At 40.9% G+C, this 23,730-nt stretch overlaps 1 protein-coding gene across 7 annotated transcripts in view; it reads right to left on the minus strand.

Annotated features, from left to right (window-relative positions):
• The window catches only part of ELMO1 (engulfment and cell motility 1), a 290,710-nt gene that overhangs the window by 24,550 nt on the left and 242,430 nt on the right, over window positions 1-23,730 (minus strand). For all 7 annotated transcript variants that reach the window (XM_042817235.1, XM_042817234.1, XM_042817233.1 and 4 more), the window contains one exon: window positions 2,378-2,541. In XM_042817235.1, the coding sequence (XP_042673169.1) occupies window positions 2,378-2,541 (164 nt within the window). The remainder of the gene's footprint in view (window positions 1-2,377; window positions 2,542-23,730) is intronic.

Raw genomic sequence — 23,730 nt, forward strand, 5'->3', positions numbered from 1 at the left:
ACTGACATGAACTCTCCCTTAACCATCAAGCCTCCAACATGGACATCACAATTTTATCCAGTATTACCCCACCTCTGCTCATTTAATGCATCCAGAAGATCTCAGGACTCAGAACACATCCTCTGTCATAGCCATTCAAAATGAACCAGTAACATTTTACAGCCTTGTGGAATGGCTGTTTGGATGATCAGTAACGAACCCAAGCTCTTGCATGCATTCTGTTCTAAAGAATTTCATATTTTCCCTCATCTGAAGAAACTCTGGTGCACAATACAACAATACTCTTACAGATGAAACAATTACTTACAAAACAAGATTGCTGTAGTTACATGGATCTAAGGCAACGCTTTCCAACTTACACTCAAGTCCAACTTAACTGAAACTTCTTTGATCTGGCAGCTTCAAAAACTCAAACCACCAGTACTTATACAAAGAACAGCAAAAGAAAGATTTCTGTCATGTTAAAGGCAGGAAAAACCATCATCCGACTGCCATATGCTCACACAGAATTAAACAAGGCCCACTGACTTTACATTCAGCTGTGCACAATCTCTTTTAGCATATCTGTAAAGCTTTAAAATATACAGTAGAGCCACGATTGCTCTCTTCACTCACAGTCTCTCCCTACAATGGGGCCATGATTCTGTACTTCTATCAACTGTGCCATCTATGCAATTTGAGAGAGTTCAGTATATAGAATCAAATCAAAGGAGAAAATGAAAGAACCATTTCTTTTCACTGTCAAGAATGAGCGATCGTGGATGCAATCGAAATGCAAATTCATGGAGTCAAATCTCTGCAAATGCAGTTGTGGTTGCTGAAATACCTTATCAATTCACTCAGCCTTTACAGCCTTTAGGCTTAGCCTTTGTCCTGAATCTGAAATGAGTCTGGTAGCATTTCAGTTTCCTTTAACTACCTGTGTTAACTGTTTCCTTCATGTCACCAGGGGGAAGGAAATTCCAAACCAGGGCAGCAACTAGCCAGAGCCATGCTGGACATAAAGAGCTTGCAGAGGGCAACTGGCCAGTTTCATGAGGCTATGCAAGGCTGCAAGAGAATACAGATAGTTGACCTGTACCACAGCTGAACAGTTGACTCACAGCAGAAGCAAGCAAAATGAGCAGCTTTGGTGACAAGCTTAGCAGTACTGAACAGCTCTGATCCACTGCAGAGGATCAGAGGATTTTGGCAGGGGATTTTGAGCAGTGTAATGATGCGAAAGTGACTGGAACCATTTGTAACTGTTTAATTGATGCACTGAGTGACATCAGTTCTAATTGGGCATTAGGTCCTATCTTCTAAAACACTGAAAAGAAGCATTTCCCCTTTGATCCACAATAGTATGATTAAAGGGCAGTTCTATTTAGCTTATGCTTCCTCTGTTGCCCTGGTGCCCCTGGATAAAGACATCCCCAGAGCTCATACTTAGGTGTATCTATACCCTTCAGAAACAAATCAAACCGAGCATTTGACATCAGAATTCTGAAACGTCCTGTTCAAATCCTTGCCTATAGCTTTGCTTTGTGATGGAGATCTGGAAAATTACAAGCCAATATGCTTCAAACATAGTCAAGATTTCATGACATTTCTACTGACATTTCTGGAATCCTCACTATTTCTCCTCTGATCTCAAAAGGTTCCTGCCATCCCTTTAAGTTTGCACCATGGAGTCTGAGATTGTCCTGTGCCATTAGCTCAGCCCTGGTCCAGAGCCAAGCACGGCCTACATTTCTCACCTAACAGAACAAAGGGCATTCTGAGCAGCAGGCAGGAGCTGTGATGGTGATTAGCATTTGATTCTTTGCAGTAAACAACATGGAACTGAGAATCCCATTGTCATGCTACCACAGTATTATCATTTACAAATAAATAATAGCTTTTCATTAACACCAAAGATAATGCCCTGAAGAAAGATAATAACACACAATCCTACTCTTTTCTGGAGCCACTATGTATTGACTCCTCTTATTCTGAACATCTTGTCTGGCTCAGAGAAGTAGCAATTGCAATTTTTGTCCCTTGGACAGAAGACAAAGTTTAAAAAAAGAAAAAAAAAAAAAGCCAAAACTGACAGCAAAAACAGGTTTATATGCACAAGTATACAAAGACAGGAAATGTCATAGCACTGTTTCACACAAATGAGCCATGCGAGACCCTGTAGGAATTTGGTGAATCTGATTTAACTGAACTCAATGAAAAAGTTGAGATTCCCAGCAGAAGAAATCAAACACACTTCAAGCAGATGCTGTACTTTCTGAGCACAGCTCCCTGGACAGCCTACTTCCTCAGGTTCCCCCTGAAGAGCTCATAAATGTCAATCGCATTTGTTAATCCTCTGATGCAAACATGGGTTAGGAGAGAAGACAGTACTTACAGAATTGGACGAGACTGGAAATCTTCCTGGTTCATTCTTTCAGACTGGCGTATTTTCAGTATTTCTGTGTAACTGAGATTCTGAAGCTTACTCTTGAACTGATCCAGTGAGCTAGGCTTGGTAGTGAGTGCTCTCATTATCTGTTCTTTCACTACCTGCATAACCTGTGGTTGACAAGAAAAGGAAAAGAAAACACACATTAACATCTTCTGTGCTTTTGTTTCAAATCCTGTTCAGTATCACAGCAAGGTTTCTAGTTTGCATTGGGTTCTTGGACATCAAAGCAGAGATTCCCCAGTAGTCTGCAAACCCCATTCCCAATTTTCCTGTGCTGCTTGGGGAAAGGAGGAAGTAGAGGAATTGAGATCAATGTTAAGTCTGGAAGGAGGTCCCTGGAGCCAGTATGTAGGTGCAGAAGCTGGTTAGTGCTGTCAGGTTCTCAAGTAAACTGCTCAATAGCATAACCAGACAAGGATTCAACATCTGGCAGGACAATGCAGCTTACAGAAAAAGCTCTTCTGCTCTGTAATGAGAAAACTATTGTTTCAGGGGGCCAGTGGGGAGAGGGTCAATCACCATTTGGCTTTCTCCCTGAACAGCGGAGCTACAGCCTCTGGTTACAGGATTGTAAATCCTGCTCTTATGCAGGTCTTGCTCTTGTCAGCAAGAACGTGGCTCTTCTGGGCTAATGCTCATGTCATGATGGGGACAGGCACACATACACGTGCACAACACACTTCTTAGCAGCATGACAAAGCTGTGACGTCCTACGGAGCCAAGAGTGCAGATGCACATCCTGACTTCTGCCAGCTCGACACAGGTGACGTGTACAAGCTGCAGGGTCTAGCTGCCCATTGGACACACTGCAGAGAGATTTTCAGGCCTTGTGACTACCCTGCTGAGCCTCAAAGCTGCTCTTCTGACCATGTGTTAAGCCACTGACTGTGTCCTGTTGCTTCCCTCAGTGCTGTCATAGTGAGAGAAGGGACAGTCTGGCCATATGGCTGTTCTTGTGAACATTATTATTTGTTAAGTTCATCCTGTCCCCTCACTCCCTTCTGCCTTGCAGCTATTTTGTTTCAATACCCAGCATGTTCAACATGAATGAATCTCTATGGTTTCTCGAATGGACAGAGACTGGTATGTCCATTTCTGGGCTCATCAGTATAAGAGAGAGATGGAAGGAGTCCAACAAGATGATAAAGATGACCAAGAAGCAATAGAGAAACTGGGAAATGTCTTGTAAGAGAGACATGGTCCTGGGCACCCTGCTCTCGGAGTCTTGACTTGAGCACAGATTAGACCAGGTGAATCCAGTGGTCCCTTCTCATCTCAACCCTTTGGTGATCCTGCAAAAGCTCCAAACTGCAGGCACTTTATGATCATATACAGTGAAGGAAGGGGAACTTGCTAACAGAAAACATTAGTCAGAATGAAGACACCAACTTGCCCCAGATATTAAAGGATTGCTTTTGAAGCAATGTCATAAACAATGCAAACCAACAACAAGAATGAAGGATGGGTGGGCAACAGCCACCAATCTGAATATTAATTATTTTATCAGAGAAAACTGCTGAGACACAGTTAACTAAGGGGAATTGCTTGGCTTTATTTCAAGTGGCTTCACATGACAGATTACTGTGTTTCTTTCCAAATTCTGGACTCATTTCCTTTCCCCAGTGCTGGTGCAAATCGCACATCTTGAAACATCTGATGCTGCGCTGAAGCTGGCTGAAAGAAGAATGCCACTTTGAGAAAGGCCCATCCCACCCAAATCCAACAGCTAGAAAGCAGTAGGAAGCAGTAACCACCCCGAGGGAATCAAGGCAGATGTGACCAAAATTAACTGCTACACAGAGGCCAAAAGCTTTTTCTGCACTGTTTGTTTCATTTTCTTCTTCCATCTTCACCATGTATCTTAAAACAGAAGCTCAGCCCCTCAGAGGTTCCCTATTCATTCTGAAAATTTACCTTTACATACGAATATTTCATTGCTTCACATGTGCTGCCTCAATCTTCTAACTCTCATTGCCTGCACTATGTTTTCTATTTTTACTTCCTGAGATGTCACTTCCTTCCTGGATGTACTCCATAAACTGTGTCCAACAGCTGAAAGTAAGCAGTTAATAAATGGAAGACAGTCTCCTACAGGGACTACATCCATCCTAGATATGTCCTCTAAGAGCAACATCTTTCTTACAAAGCTGTTTGCCCAGCTGGACAACAAATGCCACTGCCACATTTCCATGCACCCTTGCAAGATCTTACTCTTGGTAAATCTTGGAAATCTGGCCCAGATAAAGAAGAGCTCCAGTCCATTCACTCCTAAAAATCGAACAGACTGCTGTGTGCCCGAGCAAGTCTTCTGAAACTTAGTTTGAAGATAGAAAGAAACCTTGAGTTCTCTATAGCTATACAGTGTGTCTTTTACATAGAGAACCATCTGTTCTCAGATGGTGGCCACATGGCCACATTCAGCCAAATATTTCACAGAACTTTATTAGCTGAGAATCAGCTACTTTCCCAGCTGAAGGGTGAACTCCTCTTGCTCAGTAAAGCCTACATAATGGTTACATTTAGTGTCACAACATCACACCAACCCAAGTGTGATAAACATCCTGTCACACTTTGGAAACCACAATCCTAACATCTGAATGACAATACTGCCAACGAGATGTGTGGCATGCTCTTATTGATTTCTCTTGGTCTTGTTTTAATACCTGAAATGGCTTAGGAAAGGCAATGGATGAAGCTTTGCTAAAGGAAAAATGGAAAAGAAGCTGACAAGCCCAGCAACGAGTTGGATGTCTAAAGTTATCTTATCCTCTTTTATCTGCCTTCTTTTCAATGACTACTAATTGCTGCCAGTTAATATATCTTATAAAGTTTACCATTAATTACAGTTAATTATTATTAGCAGCCATACTGGCTGCTAAACCACTAAACTAGAGTTGCAAGCAAACATAGTCCTTCAATCACAACCATGGGTGCTCTCATTCATGCGTGGTTGCAAAATCCTACATAAGCCCTTGCTTCCCTTCCCTGGTACTCAGTGTTGTGGTTAACATACAAATAATTCCTCTTCTTTGCTCTAATCTAAAAAGTTGTTGATGGAATATCATCAAATAGCTCCTTGGTTTATGGGCTGCCCTTGCTCCCAACACAGAAGGCAGGAAGCATGCACCCTGGGCCCAGTATGTAAGGGGGGATCAATTGCCTTGTAATGTTTATAGCAAATAATATTTAATTTGATGTCCACAATGTCAAAGCTGTCGGTAGCAGTGAGTCTCCTGAGCATTTGAGAACCACTGCCAAGATCTTCTAATCTGTTCAAAATTTCTAAAGCTGAGCTGCCAGCCATTGATTACTGCTGTCTAAGAGACAGCAGTAATCCTCCTTGTGTATCTGACCTTACAATGAAATTAAAAGTATGCTCTACTCAATATAACTGTACATAAACACTGCAGATAGTTGTTTCAATTGCATTACACTTTGCTTCTCCTACTGAGAGAGGAGTGCTTTAGAGGGTGCATTTTGTATCTGATGACCTTTCGTACGGTAAGAGGATCCCAAGTTCTGCATTATGACAAGGACAGGTAAATTCCCAGCCTTTTATTTAACTAATCTGCCTTACAATTCTATGGTTCATACCCATAAACTTAAATTATACATCTTTTTGTTAAGCTGTTTTTGTATATCTCTATATTTTGCTTATTTGACCTAATCAAATATCATATCCTGATTATTTTGCCTCTCCCACGCTTCCTCCTCACTCCTGTTTCTTGTCACAAGAACTTTTATCTATGCAAATAAAGCCTGTGCCTTCCAGGATTGAGCAGAGATCTGAATAGATAGGCTTCAGGAGGACAAAATAAAAAGAGTGAGAAGGCATCAATGTCAGGAAGAGGAATTTATCTGAAGCCAAGATCCATCTATACAGCAACATCCCACTGACCATTAACTTCAGCAGCTTGTCTCCAACTCTGAGCAACACAAAATGGACCCCTCTGTATATCCTTTGTTGCCATTCTGATGCAAACTTTGTATTTGGCGTGACTGGAGGAGAGTGGCTGTCACCCGTGACATCCAACCATTATCTGCAAGCTTCTGGAAATGTTAAATCGGAGCCTTTTGCTCAAGAAAACCCCTCTTTGTACAAACTTTTAGCCTCAACCTTCTCAGAAATTACCCCCAGGACATCCCATAATGCTGGAGATTCACCACAACTCATCCACAGAGCAACGGACAAGACATAAACCCTTCCCATTACTTCCCCACAGCTGTTTCTCTTTAATAAGATACCTTTTCACATGGATCATCCCTCTCACAGCTCACAGCTAGAACAGATGCCAAGAGTTCTACAGAAGTCAGGTATAAGCCATGGATCCACGTAACGATGATGTGCTTGGTTGAGTGCTTTCCTAATTTGGCTCAGTATTAACAAGTTCTACAAGGGACGATTCCCATCTCTTTGCAGCATGTGATAAAAAATGACCCACAGGACTCAACCACATCCAGAGATCCCCCTCTACAACCAGACTTGCAGAATCTGAGAAGTAAGACATTTTAAGGCTGATTTCATTGGCTTTTCCAAACGACTACACAAAAAAAATCAACAAGCCAGTAAATAGAAAACTAGAGAAATTACATCTCTTTTCAAACTGTACGCCAAGAATTCATACATAGTTTCCCTCCTATCTAAGCATTCCTGGGGAGAAGCAGCATGGTTTATGCAATGTTAAAAAAAAATAATAATAAAACAAAAATAAAATAAACAAAACATCATATATTTACTAAGATCCAGCTTAATAATTTCAGGCACAAAGGAGATTTCCCTCAGTAAAACTCACAGAGTAGGCAAAAAAAATAAGGCTGCAGAATGAAACAACCAAATCATTCTTAATGAACGGCGCTCAATGACAAAGGAGGCCATAAAAAAAAAAAAAAAATTCTAAAGGGAAAGAAAATGACTTCAGTTTAAGCAACCTGTCAACCACTTTAATGAAAACGTTATATGTTTAAAGGTTGCATCAGGTAATTCAAGAGAATTTTTTAGGTTATTTCAATGGATGAACTGTCTTAAGTAGATCAATGGTTATATTTTCAGAGTACTCAGAAGAGTCATCCTGAGAGACTTAGAAGTCCTTGAGAGAAAATTTAATGCTGTTCTTTGTTTTCCCATCTCCATATATTGCAATCTATGATTTCACTACAGCAGTCCCCTGATCTTAGCCTGGACAAATCTTCCACATTATTTTAGGATATTAATTCAGGCATGCTGTTCTGCAGAAGTAAATTTAAACACAGTGTTGGTACAGTCTGAACATTGACAAGAGATACCAAAATTTCTGATTTTTTTCTGCTATTACAGTCTGTATTCTCCAGAATTACTAAAAAAACCCACAAAACTAAACTAAGAAACCTCTCATACCTAAAAAAAAACCAAAAAACAAAAAACCCAACAACAACAACAACTAACCAAACAAAAAAAAAGCACACCAGTTTTCAATCTTCTTAACTGTTCCAGAAGACAAGGACAGTAGCTGTAGCCAACGATAAAGAGACAACTCTAAGCCAGCTGAATGTATATAATGACAGGAATAATTAAGTTGATTTATTTTCAGGCACTGGGATGAGGAAGGAGCTGTCAGAAGATTTAGCAGGTGAAAGCTCAGATATATTTTAACTCTTAATTTTCTGCAGAATTTAAAAGCTGTTGTGGAAAAAAAACAACTTTTAGTTGATGAGGTTTTAGCTTTCTTTATTTAAAAGTATGTGTATGTATATATATATATATATATATATATATATAGAGAGAGAGAGAGAGAGAGAGAGAGAGAGAGAGAGAGAGAGAGACATATCCATATGCATTTTTATGTTTGTACTTTTTTCTTTTTTTACTAAGAACCAAGATATTTTTCTGCCTGCAGAAAAGAGACCTGAAACAATGCAATGGTTTTGATCAAGCTGAGCAGACTGTTCCCACGTGGTATCACTATTATTATCTAGTTCAGCAACGACCATCATTTTACAGGTATACCCCATATGAATAAATGAGCACCTAGCAGACATGGCGTTGGAGCTGAAAGGTAGGAGATGCAACAGCAATTCCACACAAGCTGCTTATAAAAGGTCTATAGGAGGTATTTGGAATCTTAATGCTGCAGTAATAGAATTCTTCAGTGTGAAATCATGGTTATAGCCTCACAAGCCAAACAAATTGCCTGCCCATTGCTCAGGAAGAGTGAACAGAATCTTGTACTGGATCCTTAGGTCCAACCCAGTAGACTGAGTGGTGAAGGAAGAAAAGCTGAAGTAAAAACAAGAACTGTTGCACATTTCAGAGCAGCTTTGATTCTTTCAGTTTTTTTCTGTCCCTTGACTAATGGATTACAGGTGTGGGAAACCAGTCTGATATCACATGGTCCCTAGGAACTGCTGGGATGAGACTGCCATTAATCAAAGACTACAGGAGAGTAGGCAAGGGATTCATCACATTTCTCCATGCACTCCAGGCTTGTAGAAAGGGAAGAAAAGCCCTAGGGCCATGAGCACAGGACCAATGAAACCCTGAAACAGTGAGAGATGAGGGCTGGCAAAAAGCAAGAAAATGGTCAGAGGAGTGACTGCATCTGAAGTTGATGTAAAAATGTTCATTCCTCTTGGGGAAAAAAAAAAATCCAGGCTAATTCTGATATTGGATGTGAGCATTTTGTAACGCTGTGTTCAGTGAAAATGAATCACTAATTTTCGTACTCTGCTGTATTACATCCCCAGGCTAATCCACAATATAATAGGAAGAGCCTATGGCCACAGACTGATTTGCACTTCCCAAAGGAGATCCAAGAACTCTGTCATCTGCATGGATCATTTTTACCTATCTATGTCTTGATGGAGAAGCACCACGTACCAGGGAGACCTCCAGTTATTTTTCAATGTTACTACTGATTTGCTCCATTCAAGACAGAAAGAGTGGCAGAGGTACTGGCTGTGAGCAAAAACACACATTTGATTGAATTTGATTGACAAAAGCCTACACAAAATTACGGACTTGCAGTCATCATGGAAAAACATGTAAACACTGTCCATAAACTATTTTTGGTAAAAGACAATGTGCAAGTAGTCTACTAGCTTCTTGCAAGGTTAAAATCACGTGCTGCCCTCGTGTCTAAGGATTCGGTTCAAAGCTGAGCCCACAATACTAATCTAAATGTGCATGTCTAATACAGCTTATTTGGGTTGTATTAAGCTCAAGCAGGAATGACTGGTAGAAAATCTCTTCCTTCTATTTCGTATTTCCACAATACTATTTGCACCAGAAATAAGGAACATATTTATTTCCTTTATGCCTTGAGGTTAGCAAAACAAGAAATGAGTGGTTTGTGACAAAGCTTTTCTGCCCCAGAAAAGTGATGTGCAAAGTCAACATGACAGTTTTCGTAAACTTCCTTGTCAGTTAATTAAAGTTCTAGGTCAACCAATATTACATTACTTCCCCTAATGTCTGACAACCTCCTTTGGCAAAATAAAGCATGCACAAAATCTATGGTGGGTGGCATTTCATCCAGGGCTTTTCACAGACAAAATGTACTTACTGATCTCAAACAAAATGTTAAGAGGGGAGAGGGAAAAAATGAGGAGATATTTGTATTCTCAGTCATACACCACTCTAACAATTAATATGCCTGATAACATACTTGTGATTTCTAAAGAAAAATAGCATGAGAATTACCCATGATTAGGAACACACATTTGGGTGTGTTTTCCCTTAAAACACATGATTACATTAAATAGCATACACTACAAGAAAATTAACTTTATTATATGGCAGGCAGCTGGTTCTACAGAAGAAAAGCAAGGATAAATTCTAAAATATAGTTTTCCCATCGAAAAGTGTAATAATAATAATAATAATAATAATAATAATAAATCATCTCAAGTTTTGGTTATTGATGTTGGATTAAAAAAAGACTCAGAGTAGAGAGAAACGTAGGAAAAATGTGGGGGACTCCCAACTTGACATCTGAGTTGAAGAGGGGGCAGTGTACCTTCCTTGTGTCTTCATAATACAAAGAGAAATGAGAGTCCTGCTATTATGACATGGCCTGTGGTTGAGCTGGATGCTCCCTAATCAACTGCACAAACCATAGCCACCAGCTAGCAAAAAGCACTAGGCAGTACAGGGACAGCTTCTTTACCTTTCCCCTTCTTGCTTCTCTCCCCTTTGTCAGCATTCCTCTCCCAAACCAAACAGACCTTGAAAATCCATCTATTGTGTCTATAACAATCTGTAGTGACACTGAGTAGCAAGTTCTGCAGCTCTTCTGCCCACTCATTGCCTTCATTCTCACAGATATACTAATAAAAGAGATGCAAGGCCTCTGATTTGAACAGGGAAAGCCTTGCAGGTGTTAGTTAATTCGCCCAGGACTGCGGTCTATCAAGCAAAAAATGATAGCAACAGTGGGTCCAGGTAGCTTCAGAACCACAAGACTTTAATCTGATAAAGCAAGAGCTTCACCTACACAGGAAACACACTTTTAATCCTGAGTAATTACTTTCATGTTTACTTTTTTCCTGATATGGAACAGAAGCTGCAATACTGAGCAATTAGCTGAGTTAACCATTCTTACAATATCCCCCAAAATGTGAAATTTCTGTTCAGGAATCTCAGAAACAAACACTTCAAGTTTCCATATGTGCTTTCAATAGAAAAGGAGATCTGCCTATGAAAAATGCTCATTGTGATTAAACTCAGGTATGCAAAGTGCTGTCATTTTCCCTGGCTTTGCTAATACTCCCCTGCTTCTCCAGCAAGTCCAAAAGTCAGCCGACCACTCAAAGAGCACCCAGGAAACGAGTTTCAAAGTACTGTCTCACTTTTTATCTGTTATTTACACGAACAAGGGAAAAATAAAAGTAGGTACAAGTCAGGAGGCACAGCTTTTCTTTTTCCAAATTTTAGGTAAATGCCATTCACTGCTTCAATGCTACATGTTTGTTTGTTTGTTTGACATTCTATTGTTTCAGCAGGCTAAATTCCTACCTAGCAAAAGCTACCAAAAGTAGTGAAAGTGTGTTTTTAGATTGAATTAGAGATCTACATTATTCAAGTAGGTTTTCCTGATCAATGTGATTCAGTAAAACGGTATAGGACCATCTGATTCAATCCAGTTACACGCTTATCCTCCCAGTGATGGTAAATGATTGGGCTGAACATCTATGAACTGTACAAGAAGGCAGTGTACAAATATGCTATTCCTCTGAATGAACTTATAAATATTGATGCATCGTAACTTACAGCAAATAGGCAGTCATAATTTTTAGGTAAACCCTCATTTTCACATTCATGTCACTAAAGAAAGCAGTGAGCTGAAAATCATGACTGTAGAACTGTTTCAAGCAATAGCTGTACTGGTATCAGAGTCCAGTCAGGGCCACAGGAATAAAAATAGCTGCATGAATTAACAGAGTGATTCACAAAAATACGTGAAGCAATGAAAAGATTAAATGCACCGTGACTTGTTAGATGCTAGCTCTAAAAATTATTCTGTAAATCCTGAACTCACAAATTACTAACTTGACAGATCGTAATAAGTGCTGTCAGAGCTATTGCAAACCAAGATCTGCTCTGAACTGACAAACGTACAGAAAATATCCATGTGTTGGGATTAAAAAATAAAAGGAAAGAACGTTTTCATTGCCACTTAATGTTCTGAAATTACTCAATAATATATATATTTTTTTAATTGAGTTTGTACAGAGTCAAGTCTGATGAGACCTCTGTCTAAGGTAGTTAAATTATTACTGCACCCTCATATAAATAATTAGAACAATGCATATAATTTTTCCCCTTGAATTATGGCATGTACCCAAGCATATAAAGAATTTAACTAGACTATTCTTAGAAGAAGAAAAAACACAGATGACTTGCTTTGCCATACCTCATTCTAAAAACTGCAGTGGAATGGTTTATGGCTTCAGAGACCTATATTTTTGATTGCTGCAAAGGAGCAATCTTTTCTCTCCCAGATCAAAGGAAAGGTTTGTTGAGATCTATATGCAGTACAGGAAAATAAACTACTCCCCAGGATAGATAACACTGATTTATTTCACACATAATACTAAAATCAACTACACAAAAGCATTCAATCACTTCACCTTGATTACAAAACCAGTCTGCTAGCCAGGGAAATTAAGAGTGAAACAAACCTATGAGGTTACACAACCCTTCTCTTCACGAATAGCACTTCCATGAGCAAAGGGCAAGACATCTACAGCTATGTATAAAGTAAAGACTAAACACATATCAGTGGCATTGATATGCCCATCAGACCTATGTAGGCTGGCTCCTTTGCTCCATCCCCTGCACTACGTGTATAGGAAGCATCTGGAAATCACACTTTTTTCCTTCCAGTGATTGTTACGTCAGTTGTTTTTTTTTTCTTTCTTTTTTTCTTTTTTTTTCCCCTGCTCCTTTCATTCATTTGAATCAGAGCCAAAGGAAATTTTCTCACAGAAGGATCAAGACAACACTGTAGAGTTTGGCTTCAAGTTTACTTCTCACTATTGATCAGAAACTACCAATGACATGCACAGAAACACACACGTCTCCAGAAACACATCGATCCTGCCTAGGAGGGTAAATAATGTCTTAAAATAGTGCTACTTCTAGTAAGTAGCTAATGAGTTACAGATGGAGAAAGGCTTACAATTTCAGTGATGAAAGACCCTTTCTCAGATAACTTGAATGTTATCACCACTCTTCTTTCCATATCTTCGTAAATCACTGCACTTCTTTCCACACTGTCAGCAATCTACAATTCTAACAAGCCAGCAGGCTCCCTTCTTCCTATAACTCTGTTACTACTGACTTTGTGTTTTGGGGCAGGAGTTATTTTGAGAATTAAATACAAGCCATTTGCTTTCCTATGAAAGAGAAATTCTGTGCAATCCAGGTTGAAGAAGTCAACAAAAAAAATATCACTTCCCCTGCAATCACATGTATGAGTACACAAAGGATTTGCTTCAGGAAATTCACCCTGGTCCAGAAGCAAGCCAATAGACCACATCCAGGGGCACAGACACAGTATATCCAGACACTTGTGTCACATTTTGGTAATGAGAAGGCTGGCACTGAGGTTAAAGGTATCAGAATGCTATTCTTTTGAACTGTCTGCTACAATGTGGAATTAGAGTGCAGCATCTAAGGCAAGGAATGCAAAAGATTCTCTGGAAATATGATGCTATTTATCCTAGTGGCAGTCAAAGGGTGCCACCATGGCTGTCCAGCAGAAGGCAGATGTCTGTACCACCACTGCCCCACAACTCTGCACAGCGGCTTCCCTTACAAAACTACTTGTTTTAACATCTGTTGAATTCCTGCTGCAGACTGGCTTTTCCCTGGCCTGTTTTTATTTTTCATTCCCTTTTTTCCATTCTTTCCCCTCCTTCTAGAGTTACGACCAGCTCCCAGGAGCTCCCAATAAATGAACCCAAATATCACAGCAGAAGTCACATGCGGAAATATGTGACTTTTTACTCCAGAGGAGATGGCTGGCTGGGGGAATCCTTATAAGGCTGCTATTATAACAGGAAAGAGAAAAGCAGTAGCTCCCCACAGCAGCTGTGAACTGGGCAATCTGCCCAGGGGCTGGTGGGGCTGCTGGTTCCCAGGGAGGAGTGAGCTGTGCAGGCACAAGGGATGCAAGGCACCCTTGCTGGGCTGTGGGCATGGGAACAAACACCTGGGGCACCTCATTTGCCACCAGCAACCACCTCTTCAAGGGGCTCTGGTCAAATCTGCCTTCTGCTTCTGTTTCCTCAGCCTCATCTCCTTTGGAATGGCTCAGAATAAACTGTGCTGTGCCTCATTTGGTGCACATCAGTGATTTACAGGAATTTGCAAAATGCTAGGATGGAGCTTTTGATGGGTAAAAAAACATCCAGAGAAGAAATGCAATCAGAAAGTTGACTGACCCGTGGCTTTTGGCACACTCTGTGCTGTGCTGACGTCCTGCAAACTTCTTTTGCACGTCATTTAGTCTCTGCCACACTAAACAGTTGGTGTTGCAACTCACAGCCATCACCTACCCAGCAGGCAAAGCAAAGTGATGGCTGCTGGATGGGCAGCCTATGGAGAGCATGAGTCAGCCAACCACTGTTACCTTGTGTACTGGTAAAAACAAAAAGTCCTGTCTTGATCCAGCACTGAGCAATATCACTATATCCGAGTCCTGTATCAGTGCCCAAGTAGGGCACACATTTGCCACATGCTGAAAGTATTACTGAAATAAAGAAAAATTCGTTCCATAAAGCTCCTTCGCATCACGAAAACCTGTGCTTTGTCTTGGGAAAGCAACTTGCACCTGCCTTGTGTGTCACACCGTCTGTGCTGCAACACAGATGGAAAAGTATACAGCTTTTGGTAAGACTATAAGACCTTTCCAGCCTTTATAATGTACATCTGAGTACACTGGATAAAAGGACTTACATAGGTGCAAAGCTGGAAAGCTTTGTTCCCTTTTTTTAAAGCTGTCAGAAAGTAACACAGGGAAAAAAAAAAAAAGCTGCCTATTAGAGCTCCTTGAGAAAGCAATAAACTGTTGCAATAGAAATCTGGGCTAAGTACCATCCTGTTAAAAAGAACATTTGAGGTGACAGTAGCAAGGTTTAAGAGCAGTAAATAGCTCATTACCTTGTAGTTAAACACAAGTCATCAGAATTGATGTTTTACACAGCCACCTCCACTAATAGCAGGATAGGATCCCATAGCAGGATAGGATCCCACAGTAGGTAAGTATTTCCCAGTGAAGACAGAATTTGACTTTCCTTTTTGGACATTCCTTGTAAATGTACCTATGCACAGATCTTGATAAAAACTCTGGTTTGTGCAGCAGCAAGGACAACTGAGGGGAATTCTTCAGAGGCTGGAAACAATGCAGAAGTCCTTCCCTTCCCAAAGGGCCAGCCCTCTGCCCTCCATGAAGCTGTGCTCTTCATGCACCTTCATTGCACTGTCATGAAACTCACAAATCCTAAACTGGTGGTAGCCTTGTGAAAAAATACAGCAGCAAGTACATCTCTAAGAATTATCAGCTGGCATCACCAACAGAGCTAGCAGCACAGCAAGTTTAGACATGTGAACTTCCTAATAGGATGTTAAAAATACAACCAATGCAGCTGCTTGTTAGGAAAGCCTCTCTCAGCCCAGATGAGCTGCTTTCTTTGGAGGACAGCACCGAAAGGGAAACAAGGCAGAGGATTCCCTAATAGCACCTTGTTGCTGCTGCTCCTAGGCTACTCCAGGGAAGCTGCAGAGCAAATATCTGCACACAGCAGGGCAGCTTCTCACTGCGTGCAGCGCCATCCCCAGCAGCTGCAAGGGAAAGCTGGATATGTAAGAAGGCTAGAAGAAAGGTGAGGGAAGTGCTGTTAGTTCCCATATTGGCAAATGTCCTGAATTCACACCCATTTTAAGGATTGCTTTCCAGTGCCACAGGGTGTTTATCAACAAAGAGATAACAAAAAGAGAAAACAGAGGGTCACACTCTCATCAAGCTGAATTAGTCTGCGGAATAATCCAGCATTTTCAAAAGTCTTCCTTCCTCACCTCCTCACAACGTAGAGTAAAACTTGAGGAGAAAGAAACAGACTAAAGGACTCAAAAGGAGTAATTTTGACTAGATTGAAGCATCTGAGAAGCCCCACTGAACAGAGGCCTGTGCTGAAGAACTTGGCAAGAGCTCTGCTGAAAAGTCAATATTTTCTGAGACAGCAAGCAGTGGCAGAAGAGCAATAGATCAGCAGGAACTATTGCAAATAAGCCTTTCTACATGTATGTATAGGTCTGGCATTAAAGGGGCCTGGATGTGGATTGCTATTGCAATAATACATCTAGCACAGATATATTCTGTTCATGTGGATGACTTTTTTTTCTTTTATCAATGTGCTGTTCACACAAATAGTTCAGTAAAATCTGTTTTGAAGGGGTTTGCTAACAGGGGCTACTTTTTAGGACACTTCAAGCATTTCTCTAAAGAAGTCAGGTATCTCAATTTGAAAAAATATTCAGAAAGAATTATCATCAATTTCCTTCTCAAAGCACTTTAACAGAAGCTTAACAAATTCGTGGAGCTTTGGAAGATTGCAGCCCACATATTATTTGCTATGTTTCCTCTAGACCCAATCCTTAAAACAAAGGAAATCATGAAGAAGGAGTAATCATAAGGAAGATGGCAATGGGAACATTTCCTTGTTTTAAGATGAGGGCTTGCTTTGGCAATCAGTAACAAAATGGCAGTAGAGTATCAGACATTCTTTTCTCACTGCTTCTGCAGATAAAGAACAGCCTGGATAAAAATCAGTAATCTCTTTCTAATAGGTCTTACTCATCAGTCAGCAAAGAGCTGCCAATGACACCACTTTCATAAATACCCTATTACTTAGTAACGTGGCAAAAACTGAAAAGAGCTGAAACCAAGTTAGAAAATCTGCATGTGGATAAGAGACTTCCTATAGTACAAAGTGTCTCTGGAGTGATGGGTTCTACCTTCCAAACACATCCATGATGCACAAGCCTTCAACATCCGGTAAGCTCTGGGGAGCATGGGGTACTAAGGTGTAAATTCAGATCAGATGCCAGATGGATTTGGGGTGATTTCTAGAGGACTGCAGCATCAGCCAGGAGAGTGGCGAGCTGCACAGCCTGCAGACAGAGGCAGCCCTGGCAGCTGATGGAGGCTGGGGGGAGGCTCTGGCTGGGAGGCTGCAGTGGGAGCTGAGTTCCTGCTGTTTAAGGGCTGTGGGCAGGTGGGAGGAACCTTGCTGTGTTCAGGGAAGGGAAGGCATCGAGAAGGAATAAGAGCCCTGTTGTGATATGCCTACGATGGGGAATATAGAGATGTAAATTATCACAGCTTTTCCTCTGCATCTTTCATGTCCGATTTAAGAAAGCCAGTGATGACAGAAGGTATTACTGGATCAGACTAATCTCAGGTTTAGAGTATGTAAAAAAAAAAAAAGCATTTTTGCTGCTGAGAAAAAACATTGTTAGAGCATGATGTCTCTTCAGGCAGTGCATCCCCTGCAGCATCCAGCAATCTGCTGGATTTGTTTGGAGGGTTTGGAGCTCTAGCTGTAGCATCCCCCAGTCATTTACATCCAAATCAGCACACAGCAGCAGAGAAGGTTTCTTCCAGCTATGTGATGACGAGCATCTAAGGGGCACCTGGCAACATTCGTCTTTAAACAAAGGTAAAACCTAGGGTCACTCTCCATCTGCTGTTCCCCAGTTCCACTCCAGGGACCCAAGGTACCACAGGAGGCCCTAGCAGCTCTGTGATTTTCACTTTTTCCAGATTATTGCTTTTATTCTGTCTAAAACCACGTTTGTGGTGCACTCTGGCTTGTTCTACTTTGGCATTGTGCTCTTCCTGAGGTCCTTCATTTCTCCTCAAGTCAGAGCCACAGATCATGTGCAATAAAGGTCACTGTCATTCTCCTTCTTGTTCTCCTTTTCCCTTTGAAATCAGAAAAGCAAAGCTGCTATTCTGAATGAACGTTGCATAAGTAGGTGTGATAGGGATGTATAATTTTTTCTTCTACAATATGAGGAAGCTTGCTTAAGTGCAGAAACCAGCACTTGGCATGCTCAGTGGTTGTACAGCACAAGCATGGCTGTAGAACTACCATTTCGGCTGCAGATATGGCTGCCCTACTGCAAAGCATTAGTTTGGAAAGGAGGTTCTCTCTGACACACACAGAAAATTTCATTCCTGAAGCCTGCAAAATATAATATCCTACCCAGAGGAGCTCAGCAGAGTGTGACACAAGTCTTTCCTCTTCCTTTTAGTTTTTCTCAATGGAGCAAAACAATTTTCAGGCTCCACTGGACAGAAAACAGAATGTAGACAAGACAGACAGCTTTCTGAGTTTATAAACCTGCATATTTAAAGACATCTCTCTCAGACTTACTAAATTTACTGCTTGGAAAGAGCAGATGTTAAATTTCCAGTTTCCACCTTATCAGAAGCAAGAAGAGGGGAAAGCTTTTCTGTTCCTGAGATGCCTGCAGATTTGACCAGCTGAGATCACTTCTTACTTTAGATTTCTAAGTACAATGCAAATGTGTCTAAGTACATCTGAGAGGGAAATCTGTTCTGTGCAAGCACATTTCTCTCCATACTCGTAACTGTGTCCTACAGAAGCCAAGATGGTATCTGGGTGAGAAGCACAAGAAGTATTGGCTTCAATGACATCAATTTGTCCCCTAGCCAGAAATCTCCATGACTTGATCCAACCATCCCAACTGCACAGGTAACACAACCAACTCTTATTCTATTTTATGAAAACAACTGATCAAACAATATACCCATTATGAAAAGGATATACAGTAACAACTTTTTTCATTTTCGCTAGAAAGGAAACCTCCAAAGAAAGTTGGACATCAAGCCTAAGACCATCTCAAGAAAGGCAAAGATTCAGTCTTGAGCTAGTAACAGGCTTCCTAGGCAACAAAACAGAAAGCTTTAGGGTCCCTTCTTATCTCATAACTCTTCAGGCCTGGAAACAAGGAGGTCAAGGACACTGGAAGAGTAAGATTCCTGCCTTTTAAGGGCTGCCAGTGCTTACCTCGTCATGCTGTCAAGAAGCATTAAAATGACAACAGTTTCACCATAGGAATGTCATGTCATTCTAGTAGTCTTCTGTCAGTTAAGATTCATCTTTCTTTCCCCAAGAGCCTGGACATTTGGGCTAGAGGTTAATCAGGTCTTTCAGTCACTAGAATGTGTTTTTAAACTTCCTAATTCCCTTGTAGAAATAAGATTTTGATAATACATATGCCCTTCACAGATTGGTATTAAGATTTTATAACCACTTCTGCAAGCGGCCTGCATAATATGATAGTGACTTCATCCCTCCTGGACAGTGGGTCCACTGCAAGCTCAAACACAGCAATTATTTGCTGTACTGCCACATATCTTCTACATCCACCACAGACTAATAGTACAAGGTAGAATTATCTACAAGATGTAAGAAAAGAAGAGGTGAAAGGAAAAAGGCAAAGTGATTTCAGATAATGTAGATAATTCAGATTATCTGCTTGCTCACCTACAGCTCCACCACTGCGGTGCAGCCCATTCATTCCCTGAGCACCAGGAGAACCAAAGTAGGTAAACATAGAGAGCTTTATACTTTGGGGGATGCAGTAATCATTCAATATGACTCTTTGTCCACATGCATGGGGAGTTTAGAAAACATCACAGCTTTCATCCTCACCTGCGTTGCAGAACTGACTGCAGCAGGGGCAACCCGCACCCAGCTGTGCCCTGACTGAGGTACCAGTAGTTTCACACGGGTGAACAGAACAGTCTGCTAAAGAGGACCCAAAAATATGGTTTGAAGCTGAGTACAGGCAAATCTCACTTAGGTGAATGGGTGAGATACTGAACAACCTTGTCCACACACAATACTGGTATGCCTATGCCAGTTATCTGGGTCTTACCCCAGTCATGTCCAGACACCATTCTTATGAGCCAGGCATTTCTTTTTGCCCCTTAAGCTCCTGCTCAAGAGCAATACCATCAATAGGGCAGCAGCCACCTCCTTGCTTAGGCACAGTGAAAAGCCTAATCCCCTTCAGAACCAGCTAGTTCTGCACAACAGCAATCCTTCTGTCACTTCCACAGTTCACTCCTTTTGGCCATTCCCCTAGTAAGTGCCAGGGCTCCATAATCAACTTACAATGGTCTCACATCATTATTTAGGGTGAGCATTTACCCCAGCTGGGCCCAGCAACACCAAATCCCCCATCCTTAAGGCAGCTGGTGGCACTACCTTGGCCAGGGAAGGAAGTTTGGGAAATCTAGCTGTCCTGTGAAACTTGGAAAAAAGAGCCTGCCACAAATGTGCTGCCAAGCCACCCTGCTTCTTGCAGGAGACAAATTACCTCCTGATTAATTCTATCCCAAAAAATGTCTGCAAGAGCTGCCAGGCAGCAGTAACATTTGTTTAATCAGAGCCTCTGGAAAATGAAGCGCTTCTGGTGCCTGTGATAGATCTCACCTTCCTCCCCCTCTCTTGCTCTCTTCCCCCACCATGGTGCCAGAGCCGCTCTCCTCCTCTGCAGCACAGTGAAGAATGGAATACAGATGAACAATTTAGGGCCGATAAATCAATCTTGTTTTACTTATTCTTGTTTCCTCCGCAGCTTTCCTCCCACTGCTGTCCCCTGCCACACAAATACACACACGTATAAATACCTCCTTGGCTAGGCCAGCATAGTTTTTTGTTTTTTACCTTTTGTCCCACAGCACGTAACAAATTAACCTCATAAATATCAAGACTCCCACCATGCCTTCTGCACTCTGACTGCTACTACATCATCTGCCTTCACACCGGCCTCTTGCAAAGCCAATTCCCACTTGCATGCAAAGGACAAGGATAAATTCTACAGAGTACTCCTGTCCCTTCCTACAAAGATTTCACTTTCTAAAATATGCTTAGATAAAGCAAATCAAGGAAGAGTTATGCACAGAAGATGAAATTAAAAGGTTTTTCCTAGTACTCTTTGGGATACCAATTTGGCAAGGAATCAGGGGAACAGGAAAACTGGCTGATTGGGTTGCAGAATCATAGAATGATAGAACATCCTTAGTTGGAAGGGACCACAAGGATCATCAAATCCAACTCCTGCCTCCACACGAGACCACTTAAAAATCAGATCATATGCCTGAGAGCATTGTCCAAACAAGTGCTATTGACCTTTGGCATCTTACCATCACGACCATTGCCCTGGCAGCCTGTTCCAATGCCCAGTGAAGAACTTTTTCCTGATATCCAATTTGATTGTTCCCTGGTTCAGGCTGGAGAACAGTGGATAGTATGCAAGGCTGTTGCAGTGAAATTGGTCATGAATTCTGCCCAGGTTCTAGTTGAAAACTAAGTAAATATTTTGCTGTTAAAGTAAAAATATTCCATATTTTGCTCCTACTGGGTATAAAGCAAAGCATTAGCAAAAAGAAGCAGCCTTCTCAATCCTCCCTGTAACAGAAATAACCTAGGTCTGGGCACAGAGGGACTCAATGCAAACCCAGCAGAGCAGGAAAAGTTTTTGCTTTTTTGGGGGAGTGAGGAAGATTAGAGGGATGAAGATTCACAACTTGCTAAATAGCTGTTCATAGTGAATTGTGGGAATAGAGACATTTATTTCTGACAAGATGGAACCCGTTCTGTGGGCTTTTATGATGTTCTTCCAACTTGCTGTTCCTTTCTTTTTTTCCCCCAAGAATTGCTATTTTCCTTCATATATTTATCATTAAATGAATAAAATAATTCAATGAATAAACCATTAAATGAATAAACAAAATACATTTAACTCAATAAAAACGTGGTATTTTTCAGTATGTCCAAAGCACGCCAATTCTTAATGAATTCAAAAAGAATTTTGCAGTCATTTTTATTGTGAGTTCCTCAGGAGGGGAAGGAATGCACAGATCAGTTTTCTGTGCCACCCCAAACATGTCAGAGCAGTAAAATAAACTATGATATTCCAAGCATATCACATTGTATTATTTTTGGTAGTTTCCAGCAGTTTGGTAAAACAGGAAACATGAACCAACACTGCGAGAGGTTATGTTACACTTGCTATAACCAGTAGCATATGTGGACTTTTGCCAGCAATGACAGTATTTACCATCTCAGGTGTACAGTTGACAGATTCTTACTTTATTGCTGTCAGCAGAGATATGTGCAATAGGAAAATTATTCCACATTGGAGTTCATCTGAAACTTGTGAAAATGGCTTTGTAAAACGGATAGGGAGCTTCAAAAGTCTGCACATTTACAAACCTATCAGTGGGCACTGGTAGGGCACTTAGTTCTGTTTGACTCCTGATTGCATGCCCTGAAATCTCCTGGGTAGAGCAGATCTGATGTCGAGCTAGAAGCTCAAAAATCTGATGCTTGCTAGCAATTACTGATTATATATGAACAAGAAGCGTGCAGTCTTGTCACCCATAGGTATACAAACAGGAGAGGAAGAGGGAAAGGAAAATTGCAAAGGTAAATAAGCTCCCACAGTAGAGTCAGATAGCCACTGGGCAAGATGATGCACATTGTTGAGCTGGACTGCCCTGCCTGCTAACATTTTCTTCTGCAGCTGCTATTACACATTTAGCCAAACTTTCTTTTGAGGAAAATAAGCTTAGTTTCTTTGAGTACAATTAATGGTGTTAATTTATTCCAGCAAAGTTTTGTTCAGCTCATACCTGGATCAGCTCAAAGTTATAAGCAACCTATTTCTCAGAGGCCTTGGTTATGAGCAACTATGCTGAGGGAAAAGTCTAGGGAACAAGCCTCTGAACTGTGCTTTTACCTTTATGCTTTTAACAGGAACACCAAGTCAAACATAGCTTGTCACAAGACTCTTTTTCTCCTTGTCTGAACTGAAATTGTTCCCAACAGATGAATGAGGTGAGCGTTCCATCTTTGTCATCTCTACCAGCACAGACCAACTGTGGTCAGTATTCTAGAGTGCTGTGGCCAAAGGACAACAGACCTTCTCTATTACAAGAGGGTTGCTCAAAATTTGTTCTCAACTTGAGAAAAAACACTAAACCTTTTTTTAGCCTCAATTCACCTTCTTCAGCATTCTTTGCAATTTGGAATTCAAGTTGCAGAGCTTTAGAATTCAGAAGGGACCATTAGATCAGCTAGCCTGAACTCCTCCACAGCAAAAGTTGTTATATTCTGCAGCTATATTTGCATTGAACTCAGTAAGTTATGCATCTCTAAAACATTTCAGACTAGCATCTGGTGAAGATCTGCAGACACTGAGAGTTAGGGAATCCACCACTTGTATAACTAATTTAATCAGCCTTCGTATCTCATTTCTTCTAATGTTAGCAATAATCCTTAGCAGCCTATAATGGGCTTTCTGCATCTGTATTCAACAGAAGTGAAGTGGCAAAAACATACAAAAATTGGGGAAATTATGAAATAGAGAAAACTTCACATTCTGGCTAAAGGACTTGGAAAGAGATCTAATGACTCTAATTAGAATTCCCTCCTTTTCATCCCTCATACACACATGTATCAACATAGGGATTCACGTATCCTCCTCTAAACAAGGCCAAGACAACAGCTATTGTTTCTTACAGCTGGTTGCATGTTCTAAATTGTACAAGGCAATTCCCAAAGAATTCCCTCCTCCCTAGTCAAAACTGCCTACAAGAGCTCAGTTTTCTGTGAGCAGCATTTTGTGGCTACAGAGCTGCAAACAGCCTTATTTATAACATTGCTATCCTTAACCATACGTGCAATAGTATAACTGACCTGAAATGATTTTAACA

This window comes from Centrocercus urophasianus, unplaced genomic scaffold (genome assembly GCF_019232065.1).
Source record: "Centrocercus urophasianus isolate 14NV4802_14NV808 unplaced genomic scaffold, USGS_Curo_1.0 seq_16, whole genome shotgun sequence".
Classification (NCBI taxonomy): Eukaryota; Metazoa; Chordata; class Aves; order Galliformes; family Phasianidae; genus Centrocercus; species Centrocercus urophasianus.